Here is a 12,157-nt window from a genome sequence, read left to right as displayed (position 1 = left end):
GAATATGCCCCCCCCCCCCCCCCAAATTTTTTTTTAGAGGATGTGCCACTTGCCTTTATACACACCACTATCAAATCAAGCAGCTTTAGCAAGGTATAACAACTCTCTTGGATTGAAAGAAGTGACTGGTATCTATATCAGAGTTGTTGCTCAAGTCACACAGGAACCCTGAGCCAAAGCCACTACTAAACCAAAACTAACGAGGACATAAAATTACAACCATGGTTTAGAGCATTTCAAAAACAGCATATGAAAGTTAAGGCTGGTGGTGATACAGTAATTAGGATGAACGCTGCTGGAATTTGATAGTGTGTACATACCACCACCACCCCTGCATAGAGATTGACTTCTTTCTAAAGTTGTGGCAAAGAGACTTTAGCCTGTTAATCCTTGGAAGGTCATTAATATGATCCTCTGTGTACTTTAGGCTATGGTTTGCTCCTTTCCATAGGCCCAGTGGATGTATAGTCAAGCATGCACAGGGAAGCTGACAGGAAATTCATGGCACCAACCCTACCCTCCACTTTTACTTTCCTTAACCCTGCCACCCTTCACCTCTGTCTTAATCATTTGATTAAGTCAAGCCTAGGAGCAGGCCTCTTAAATAGCTTCCTAGCTGTCTTTTGAAAACTAAAATGCATCTCATGGCCAAGGCAGCATAGTTAAACTGAGAGTTAACAAGAATGGTTTTGCTTGGTATAGGAAGCTGGCTGTTCCATATTTAAAAAAATTGAAATGAGATTGAATATAATTGGTGTCAAGCTGACTAGTGGGACAGTTGTCAGTTTTGAATTAGATACCAGAGTTAAGTTGTGTTAGATTCAGAAAGGAATTTGCTTTCACTCCTATTAGTTAGCTTGACTAGGAAGATGGATGTGTTTCTTGGGCTAAGTTTAGAAACAGTCAAGTCCTGCTTTATGAAAAAAAGACAGTCCCACTTTTGAATTAGAATCACTGATATCACACTGGTTATAAGTCAGCTACAGTGATCAACGCAGGTTAAGATAAGCAAGACCACTGGCATGAGCTTCAGTACAAGATGTTTATTTGACAAACTTGCAGATTTCTTTTTAAACCCTGTTCCTGCTTTATAGTTTAAGCACAGTTAATCTTAAGCCGTGTTAATACAAGTTTACAGGAGGAGAAAGGTCAGTTTGATTTAACTAAAAAAAGTTTTCAGCTACCACATTAGCAGAGTGCTATAGTGTAAGCAGAAGACCAATTAAAACCTGACACTGACATAAGATTTTCACTATATGCTGCATGAAAGCCTGCCCAATGGGCTGTTCTGAATTCAGTGTCACTAGCTATAACCCATACATGGCATGCCTGCAGGCTGTGGTTGGCAGCTGTATTATTCTCTCCCCCAGTGGAGGGTGTAGTGCTAGTGGCCACTTTCCCTGCTGTAGTTTGCTTTCCTAGCAGAGTAGTGGCAGTGGGGAGGTAGAGCTGTAGTAATAGAGCTTTAACGACAAGGAAGCTTGTAGAGAAACCCAAGTTTTACTAAAAATGCAGCATGAACTTTTACTAGTATCAGTTGTACACTTAGACTAGAAAAGAGCTGTAAGTTAGAGGCCATTTCTGTTTACAGAAGGACACTTCAGCCGCTGTAGTTCTAGCTATCAGATGGCTGCTTTAGAGACTACTACTTAGTGATAGTTTGAGCACTAAATTGGAAAACCTGCTTTTGAAACGAGTCCAAATTTAATTCCTGCAAGCTACTAAAGTCAGTTCAATTTCTTCCAAGTGGTTATTTTTTATATAAGTTAGATCAAACCAGTTCTAGCGGTATGATAGTTAAAGCCAAATATATGATCTAAACTCAGGTGAAACTAAACCTTAGTAGCATCTTATATTGCCACAAACGGTTGTCAAGTTTATCATCATTTGTTCAGCACAACTGAAGTTACCACTTCCCCTTTCAGTCACTCCAAAAGTTAAAAATCCCCATTTTAATGCACTGCTCCTTATTTGGACATTCTAGTAGTTTTGGAACAAACATTAACAGTTTGCCTTCATGGTTAATTCAATATTTGAACAGAACAGCTTTATAAAAGAGCTCCAGCTAAATATTTAGAACAAGATTGCATGTACAAAGATTTACATTAAAACCCATATAAAAACTAACAAACTTCATAATTTCAAGTTACACCACATGTGGTATTATTCTGAAATGATTGTAAGACATCTAAAATACTGACCAGAGTTAAAACTGTACATTTGCTTGCAAGTATAATACACATTAAGAGTCTCTTGATTGTTACGATAACTTTAGTGTCTCTGGTGGATCAATGAGCGATACTCCATGGTACCTGAAGGAGAAAAGGGTGTCAGATGTAGTCATGTTAGAACAAACTTTGCTAAAGGGATTATATTAAAGACAGTACAGTATTAATTCGTAAACTAGCATCTGCCTGCTATGGGGCAGAACATGTTAAATCAAACACTTAATAGGTTTAAAACTCCTTATTTTGTACTTAGATTTTTAGGGCTAAAAAGGGACATAATGGTTCTCTCTTAATAGGTGATTGAGCTTCACCAAGCAATTCCTGCAATCAGTCTCCATTTCTGGACTGAGACTACATCTTGAGTTGTAAGTCAGGACACCACATCTGTTATGGTTATTAGCTCATCTATATGATGAGACAGTGGCCAAATCAGTGACAGGAGTCACTGGCTCAAAAGAGCAAGTTTAAAAAATAAAAAGAAATTAAAAAAAAAAAAAAGACTTCCAGTACTGAGTGCGCTGACAGTCCTCAGCAGTCTACTCTAACAGTAGGCTAGCTAACCTGCTTAGCTTAAAATTAGAGGTATGTACTGGAGTTTACCCACTAACATGGGTACTTACTTTGTACTCTTGTATTTCTCTCTTATAGACTGTTGTGTGTGTTGTGCTGCTCTGAGGTAGGTCTTATGGAGGTCCATGAGACAAGGCTTAAGGCTTTCAAGGGTATATCCTGTCATTTTGGACAGAGATTCAGGCTGAGGAAAGGGAAAATAAATTGATCAGATTAATGCACCATATTTTCCATCAGGTACTTTGCAGCAGTTTTTCCCATATAAGCAGCAAAGAATCCTGTGGCACCTTACAGACTAACAGACGTTTTGGAGCATGAGCTTTCGTGGGTGAATACCCACTTCGTCGGATGCAGCCCATACAGTAATTGCTCACTTAGTCATCCTGGTTAACATTGTTTGGCAGCTGCTTGCTTTGTCCACTGCTTGCAGGAAGAGCAGCCCTTTGGAGTTAGATGGTGGGGGCTTGTGACCAGGGTGGACCAGCAGCCCCCTTAAGTTCCCTGTGCTGCAGCCTCCCAGTAAGCTCTCCAGGCAGTTCACTACCATGTGCTACTCCTGCCCTCTGCCTTGGAGCTGCTCCCAGAGACTCCTGCTTGCTGTGCAGGAGGGGAAGGGGGGCTAATGTCAGAGTGTCCTCCTCCCCTCTACAGCCCGCTTACCCCTTCTCCATATAGAACAAGGAGGTGACATAGATGGAGACACAGATCTTGGGGCAGCAGCTGCTGTCAAGTCCTGATCCATTTAAAAAGACAATGCACTTAAGAGTGTGTCAGCTTAAAGGGGCAGTGTGCATCTCTCTCCCCCACAAACAAGGTGTGTCTGCTACCCTGTCCAATTCCTCCTGTTCGTGCTGCCTTGTATGAGAGGCTACATTAACAAAAATGTTTTAACCCTTGAGGGTTCAGCCGAGTGCTAGTTCATCCTTTAGCAGCAAGGCATTCCCTGGGAAAGATCCCTCCCTCTTCCACTCTAACTTCACCGCCTCAACCAAGCTTCACAATCATAGCTTAGAACACTATTAGTTGTTTAAAATGTGTATTGTGTGTACGTATCTATATAATATAATATAATATAATATAATATATAGTTTCGTCTGGTGGAAAAGTTTTCCTGGAACCTAGCATCCCCCACTCCCATTTACATTAATTCTTATGAGGCATTGGATTCGCTTAAAGTTGCATTTTTCAGGAACATAAATACCAATAACAAGGAGTTATTGTACTTTGAATACTTAGTACTATCCTAGACTAGGTATTCTGTGTCTCCACCTGCGACTAGAAAGGGTACTAGCAGAATGCCTGATTTCTCAGCAAAGTAGTAAGTAGCTATTAGTCTTATGCCAATGCACTTTACAAAAATGAAAATATCAAGCTGGAACTGCTACAGAATCTTTAGCTGCATGTAATCTTCTACTGTATACCCATACCTGTGGAGCTATAACTACCTATCAGAAAAAAAACATCCTATTCATCATCTTAGAGCCTAGCACAGTAAAGACAGTTTGTTCTTCCAGTAGTGGGCCTTTCCTCTATGTGCTTCCAAGTAGTTAAGGCAAAAGAACTAGCTTTCCTTACTGAAAGGGTATTTAAGTGTCCCTGCAAGAGGCAATCTTTAGGAGGAGGGTACTGGAGATAGCACCAAGATTGTCTTTGTTGGGGGGGGGGGGGGGGAAAATGAGGGGACACAAGACGACCCCCCCCCCACACACACACACACTGTAAAGGTAGTCTTCTAGGGGTCACCCACTGTTAGAAGCTTGCTGATTTTGGAATCTAGCCAAAAGGGCTGGTGTAGAAACCATTACTGAGAGTTCTCAAAGGACAATTAAAATAAGACTAAGCACACCCTCAACCCCATACAAAGAGTAAAAAACTTATTCTTGGCTAGCAATGCATAATTTCTAGCAAAAACAGCTCATACGTAATGTTGCAGTTGGCTGTATTTAAGGCTATTTACTTATAATTGAGACTTTTCTAGAGCTACTTGTTCTACATACCAAGGTTTGTCCAGTGATTGTATAGCTTGCTAGATGAAATGCTGCAGCAGCAATAAGTGATGGCAAGTATTTCAAGTATGGGTCAGCATCAATTAAACTCAGCTCCCCCAGATACTGTAAAGAAAGTCGATGCTGAACAATTAGAAACTATCACCAATACAAGATGGTTAGTCTTAGCATCTTATTTGTTAACTAGCCTTCAGCACAGTGTTTAAAGATTTGGAGCTCTTTAGACACAAAAAGACAAGCATCTGATTTTTGCAGCAATATAAATATGCTCTTAATATTCAAAGGAAAGTCTCAGATCCAGATGTGTTTGGTTCTATACCCTGCTGCCCATGTTATTCCACTTCAGTCAAAATATTTTGAAATATGTCTATTTCTATAGTTGCTGCCTGTGTCCCAAGGGAGAGTTTAGTTTTACAATCAGACCAGTGAGAGGACTTGAAGTGTCCTTTTCATCTCAGCTAGGATTTAGTCAAATATTGGTGTAGACCAAGGGTGGGCAAACTACAGCACAGGGGTCAGATCCAACCGATCAGGGCTTTGGAGCCAGCCTGTAGGACTGCCACCCCCCATGGCACTGCAGGCCCCATGCTGCTACCAGAAGTGGCCAGCACCACATCCTGATGGGGGGGCGGGGGGAGGAGGAAAGAGAAGGGGGCAGCAGAGGGCTCCATGCACTACCCTTGCCTACAGGCACTTCAGCCAATGGGAACGGGGGGGAGGGGGGGCCATGCCTGGAGATGAGGGCAGTGCACTGAGCCCATCCTGCCTCCAGGGGCCACAGGTACATGGTGCCAGATGCTTCCAGAGCAGCATGATGCAGGGCCAGGGCAGGTGGGGAGCCTGTCATAGTCCTACTGCCACCCTGGAGCCACTCTAGATAAATAGTGCCAGGCTAGAACCTGCACCCTGAACCCCTCCTGCACCCCAACCCCCTGCCTTGAGCCTTCCTGCACAGTGCACCCCACACCCAGCCCTACATGCAATTTTCCCACCCACATGTGGCCCTTGGACCAAAAAGTTTGCCCACCCCGGTCTACAATACAGCACTGGTTCCTTCAGGCTCAGAGACCACATATTTACTAAGTAGACTTACTATATATGATCTTCCTGAGATCACATAATAAACTTTACTTTTTAGTTTACTGTAGTTCATCTATTGAATTTATGTCCCCCTCAGCCAAGGCTGAACCAGTATTTGAATTCTCATTGTGACAGGTATGAGAGGTCATCTTTTATGGCCAATTCTCACTGTAGTGAGCACTAGAGTGCTACAAACTCACCATTAGAATATAGAGTGCCAGCTGCAACCTCTAGAAACCAGGCAGGGAAGCAAAGCTGCTGTTCTCAGCCTGCCACTTCTAAATTTCAGTTCTTCAAAAGCTTATCACAATTGGCACATCCATTCTCTTCTCCAGTGGGAAACAGCAGCAAGCCTGCAAGCTCCACAAGTACTGAGCCTAACACATCCAGAAAGGTCTGTTAACTCCAAATCTATACTTACCATTGATAAATGTTCCACTTTAACATTGGTCTGCTGGTGTAGGAAGTACTGAGTGAGGAACTGGTTTATTGTTGGAGCTGCCAAGTCAAATGACAAGACTTTCAACACTAAGTGCTCCATCCTTAGGACTTGTTTCTTGGTGTAGGTATCATCTGTGATGTAAACAAACTCTGCTACTTCAGGAGGGTAGATTTCTTCAAACTTCCTGCAGTTTGAAAGAAATAATAAGCTGGCAGCTACAGGTAAAGAGCATGTCCATCAGTCTCAGTGTTTAGTAGAATCATGTTTGCCAAATCTGACTGCAGTTTGAGAGATGGCTGAGAACTATACCTCCCTAGAAACTCTGCTGGTTGCTACATTAAATCACTTTGTGTGGCTTTAGAGAGCGAGATGTCTTACTGAAAGCTTTAAGCAATTCTTCCCAATGCACTATTGATAGTAGTATGTGATTTTTAGTACCAAAACTAGTACTCGTAGTTACTATAGTTCCAGGAATCTCAAACTGAGTTGTGTTTGAGTTTGAATACAGTTGTCTTTTCATGTTCTCATTACCTGGAGACAAAGGCTTTTTAAAAGCCATTGAGTACTGGTTTTAGAGTGCTAGTTACATGAACTCAGATAAAGACAGAAGCCACATCCCATGTTGTTTGCGCAAATGTCAGGGTTTTGTTTAAAAAAACAAAAAAAAACAAAAAAAAAACACCACACACAAAAGCACATGAGGATACCACATGTGAATCTAGGCCTCTTGAGTCTTCCTGGGAAAGGAAGGATTCACTAAGTTGTGCCACCATCCACAGATCTTTTCTATAGAAGAGGAAAAGAAAACACAGCCCCCAGATTTTCCCCTCTGGACACCTACAGGAAAGGTTATCAAGTTCTAGAAGTTGAAAAGCAATGGATACCAGTTAAACTTACGATGCTAGCAACATAGCTGCAGTCCCCACAAGCTGAAGCTTCCCTCTCAGCACAGACATTGAAGAAAGAAATCTATCAATGTAGTTTACAGCTAAGTGCAGAGTTTCATTCTGTAATTTATATTCTTCTCCAACTTCCACCAGCCAGTCCACAAGAATAGCTCGCATATTGTTTGTTATATCAGGCTGCTTCTTCATGTAACCCACTCTAGGCTTGCATTTCACCTGTTAAGACAGTTGTGAGTTATGTACATAAGAGATGTAATTAGCATTTGAATCTTGCAGAGAAGAGGCTGTTCCCTAGCCTCTGTTTGCCAGAAGCTGGGAATGGATCACCTGATGATTACCTGTTCTGTTCATTCCCTCTGAAGCACCTAGTATTGGCCACTGTCAGATACGGGGCTAGATGGACCATTGGTGTAACCCAGAATGACCATTCTTATGTTCTTATTCTTACTGACCAAGAATCCACCACAGATAAGAATCCGGGAGTTGGTTAAACACATGTAGTACATCTAAAGTAGAATCTAGTTTAGATATTAAAAGGTCTTATGTCACCAAGTCCAGCCAGTATGGGCTTGTTCTCTATTTTGTGTTCAGTGGATTATCTAGCTAGTTTTAGTATTATTTGAGAAGGGTTCAGCAGTTTCATCAGGAAATGATTCCACGGTCTAGTGCAGGGATAGGCAACCTATGGCACACGTGCCAAAGGCGGCAAGTCAGCTGATTTTCAGTGGCACTTGTAGTGCCCAGGTCCTGGCCACCAGTCCAGGGGGCTCTGCATTTTAATTTAATTTTAGATGAAAAAATCTTAAAACATTTTAAAAACCTTACTTACAACTAAACTATTGTTGTGTGTATATATTATAGACTTATAGAAAGACCTTCTAAAAACCATGTATTACTGGCACATGAAACCTTAAATTAGAGTGAATAAATGAAGACTTGGCACACCACTTCTAAAAGGTTGCCGACCCCTGGTCTAGTATCTTCCTTTTTCAACCTATAAATTGCTAGTTCTGTCACAGTACTAGCTTTAACACCACGTAAGAATTACTACATTCTGTCCAGAAATTAGACCAAACAGTTGTAGTTCTAAAGGCATATTTATGGCCTCTTACCTCCATTTCCCTAAGGTATTTATAGATGTCCTCAATGTAGTCTGGCACCTGATTAACATTTACTTTTTCTTCCACTTCTTGAGTTACTGATATATCCATAATACTTGGAGAATCTAAAAAAAATTTCAAGATAGTAGCAACATTAATTTAAGTTTGTAGAGTTGTCAGCCCATACATTTACAAGAGAGTCTAATGATTAAACTAGCAGTGGGTGTCAGTTTCTTATGCATTTGAGCCACCAAAGCTGCAGCAGTCCAGGGAGACCAGAAAAAGTAATCAGTTTGCAGTTTTATCATACTTCATTCCAGTCACGGAACGAGACATTTGTTCTTCAGGAATCCCTTATCAACTGGCCCAAGGGAAGGAGAGCTCAATGGCAAACATGAAGTGCAAAGGGTGTCTCTAGCCTGACAATCAGGAGAAGTCACCTTGTATTACAATGTTAAAATAAAAATTCAAGTTCTGTGCTGATTTAGAATAAGCTGAAGCCTTTGATCAGTGAGTTTAGAGGTTGGTCTAAAATGGAGGTAGATTTTCACAATAGGGATTAAGTAGTTGCCAGAGCTACAGAACTAGGCTATTGATATTGTCCTTCCGCAGAAGTATTTACATGTAGATAATGTTAGACACACTGTAGTTAATGTCCCAGTGTCATTATTTTAGGAATCTACAAGCCAGCAGGCTACCATATAAAATTATGTAAATGGGTCTAGAGTGGGTCAATTTAATACTTGGACAGAGGGGATTAAGGCATTACATTGTGGATTCTATTTTTGGAAATTGGATGAGATCTTTCAGACAGCAGTGTAAAGAGGGAACTATAGAATTAAGTATTACTCTTGTTAGATTCAGTCAATGTCAGTTATGTTTTTAATACATGGCATGTTGTGATGTACCTCTGCGCACACACATCAAGGAGTCAATATAGACTGTAGCAAGACTGCAACATAGCAGCAGTTACGTGTTGCCCCCCCACACTTTCCTTCACAATAACCCCTGACCTCCACATCCCTCTGTAGTAGAGCCCCCCCCCAACGAATTCAAGCATTTGAAGCACTATGTTCAGAGTGAATTTGGAGCTCTGAGCTCTTGTATTGACATCTAGAGACAGCAGGAGCTAGGGGTACTAGCTTATCAGTAGCCTCTGAGCCAAGAGCATTCCAGCAGTCTCTGCAGAGACCCCTGCCTGGAGTTAAATACTTTGTTCCTCTTCCATTTAGCCTCTAGGACTGTAGCCAGGAGCAAAGCTCTAGAGTGGTTTGTGTCTACCTGCAATCCATAACCCCCTCCAATAAAAGTTACAAGGTGGCAGGGCTCAAACAGGTCAGTTGCTCATGAGCCACAGTGGGACTGAGAAGGGTAAGGGCACACACAAATATGGCAGTTAGTGGGCAAAGCAGAGCAATTGATTGAAAATAGCTTTGGGAATGCACAGGGAGGAAGCATCAGGAAGAGAGAGAGCAGCTTCAGGGATTAACCAATGTACCACCTACCAACTCAATCTATGTCCTCTCCAATAGCCTCTAGGTTTGGGAGGTCTTCTAAGCAACCCTAAATCACTCAAACTGGACCTTTATAGGAAGATATTATTGTTCCATTACTTAGGGAATGATCACAGCCAAGACTGACACCTCCCCATGGGTACTGCTCTGATCTGAGATCTAGAATGGTCTGTGGTCATCCCACAATCAAGTTGAGAATCCTTATTTGTGATAAATTATTTCTGATACTCCAATTGAGGTTGAGATTGGAAGTGTGATTTAAAAGATGCATCTAGTTTCTGCTAAGATTTTCCAAGTTTATTTTCACTGATCTGGTACCAGAGGCAGTGATTTAGTACAGGAGTGTAGTGGGGGAAAAAAAGTGTTCATTTGGTTTTTCTGAAGTGAATACATTCTGGCTCTACTACAGACAAATGCATATAAGATGCAGTGGGAAGTGAGGTTCTCTAGTCAGTGGCCCCCTCTGGATAGCTGTTTTTGAACCTGAAATCACTTTTGCTCCCTGTTTTTTCATTTGTTGTCCCTGTAATCTTGACACCTAGGTCTAGTGGATCCTCCAAGGGGATGGGGAGGGCGGGAAAGAAGGAAAAGAGAAGCAGCTTTAGATGAGAGCGAGTTAATGCCCTGCCACCCCCCCAGTGCCTTGACACTGGCATTGGTTCTCAACCCCTAACCCAATCAGGGCATAGCTGCAACCCATGCAATATCCCCAGGGCCAAACAGATAGTATATATGTAGTGTGGATGGATGTGGCCCACATTTCACAGAGCCGCATATGCAGCTCAGGATAGTTAACAGACTGAGAACCACTGCTGTTTGGAACTGACAGATGCATTAGGAATTGTAGCAAGAATACTAGACTTAACCTCTTCACAATACTTTGTGTTTGAACAGACTACAAGTTTGTAACTTTCAACTCCAATTAAATTTACCCAGTTAAACTGATGTAGTATTGTATGAAGTAGCCTATATGAGAGTCCAGCACTGAATTGGGCATGTCAATTTCAGAGACAGACTCTATGCTTTAGACACCATTTTCTGTTAGTAACTAACATACTTACCAAAACTAAGATCCATTGGATTGTCTATGGGTGCCAAGGGTTTTCTGTCTCCTAAAGACGTTACAGCTGTATTTAAGCCTAGGACCTCTTCATGGGACACAGCCTTTTTAGGCACCACTTGTCTCTTTCGTCTCTCCCCATCGGGCTCATCCATATGGATGGCAAAAGCAGGCTGTTTGTTACCCGCCTTCCCATCGGGAACTTTGGGATAGTTTTCATCATTAATACTCCAGGGTGCGTGAGCAAGAGCAGCCTAGAATAAGAGTTTGCCATTAGTGTTTCCGTGGAGCCCTCCTTCGATGCAACGGGGCTCCGTAGTCCAAGGCAGCACACGCGCAACATTTCCATTGCAGCCTAACGCCCTGTGGCTTGCATCGCGATTTCGGCCTGTCCATGGAGGCCCCGACGCTATTCCGAGCTGATACGTTGTGCCTGAGCAGTCCGCCCTCTCCCTCCTGCTAGAGGAGAGCCACCCCCATGTGCCCGGCCCGCGCTCCAGGTGCTCAGCCTAGGCAGGAGCAATGCTGGCGCGTTGCTGGTTAGCTTCCTCGCCCACCCCAGCCGAGCCCCAGCGCAGCAGGAGCCAGCTCCCCCGGCCGGCTGCTGACAGCTCGCTGCCCCCGGCCCGCTCACTGCTCCGCGGGGCGCAGCAGAGGGAAGCGCGGCCCTAAGATGGCGGAGGCCGGGCGGCTGATCACACTGCGGGGTGCGGGAGTCCGGGGCCCAAGCACAGGAGCCAGTCCCGGTCGCTGCAGCGCCACGGTGCAGACGCGCCCGCCCGACACTAGAAGCGGAGGAGCGACGCGGGCACAGCCACCCCCAGAGCCCCGGCCCGTAGCGCCCCCGCCCGGCAGCCCCACCGTGCAGCGCCCGCCTTGCCTGCGGCTGGGTCGGGCGGCGCTGGTTGCCCCGCAGCAGCGCCAACACCGGGCGGGCAGCGGCGGGCGGCCGCGCTTTGCCGACGGGGGGCACATTCTCCTGGTTCTCCTGCTCCGGGTCAGCGGCGCCCGCCAGCATCATCCTAGCGCCGGGGGGGCTCGGCGGGCACCCGGCTCCGCGGCCGCTCCCTGGGGATAGAGGTGCGGCACGACGCCGCTGGGGTGCCCGGGAGAAAGGGGACTCGCGCTGCAGGCAGCTCCTCCAGCCCGCTCCGCTCCCACCGTTCAAGTAGCCCGCGACTATTGAATCCGCCAATGGGGAACCCAGGCCATACGTCACACCGCCTACGGCGCCTCGCGGGGGCCAAACACG

General features: G+C 44.2%; 1 protein-coding gene across 1 annotated transcript; it reads right to left on the bottom strand.

The window, feature by feature from the left end:
- Positions 1 to 1,032: 1,032 nt before the first annotated feature.
- On the bottom strand, positions 1,033 to 11,155 carry CCNA2 (cyclin A2). Its single transcript, XM_030564268.1, has 7 exons — positions 10,907 to 11,155; positions 8,344 to 8,456; positions 7,224 to 7,447; positions 6,306 to 6,510; positions 4,796 to 4,909; positions 2,849 to 2,982; positions 1,033 to 2,312 (listed from the first exon to the last, which is right to left on the bottom strand). The coding sequence occupies exons 1-7, from the start codon at positions 11,058 to 11,060 to the stop codon at positions 2,261 to 2,263; spliced, it is 996 nt and encodes a 331-aa protein (XP_030420128.1). The 5' UTR covers positions 11,061 to 11,155; the 3' UTR covers positions 1,033 to 2,260.
- Positions 11,156 to 12,157: the final 1,002 nt, after the last annotated feature.

This window comes from Gopherus evgoodei, chromosome 5, assembly GCF_007399415.2.
Source record: "Gopherus evgoodei ecotype Sinaloan lineage chromosome 5, rGopEvg1_v1.p, whole genome shotgun sequence".
Lineage (NCBI taxonomy): Eukaryota > Metazoa > Chordata > Testudines > Testudinidae > Gopherus > Gopherus evgoodei.
Note: the sequence above shows the minus strand (reverse complement) of the source record. Positions and strands in the feature narration are given on the sequence as shown.

What these genes read in the sequence shown, in the direction of transcription:
- CCNA2 (XM_030564268.1), bottom strand. Translation starts at nt 11,060, where the DNA reads ATGGATGAGCCCGATGGGGAGAGACGAAAGAGACAAGTGGTGCCTAAA. An exon ending in TCCAATGGATCTTAGTTTTG is followed by an intron (nt 8,457 to 10,906) that starts GTAAGTATGTTA and finishes AATTTTTTTTAG; the next exon opens with ATTCTCCAAGTATTATGGAT. An exon ending in GAGAAATACAAGAGTACAAA is followed by an intron (nt 2,313 to 2,848) that starts GTAAGTACCCAT and finishes TTTCTCCTTCAG; the next exon opens with GTACCATGGAGTATCGCTCA.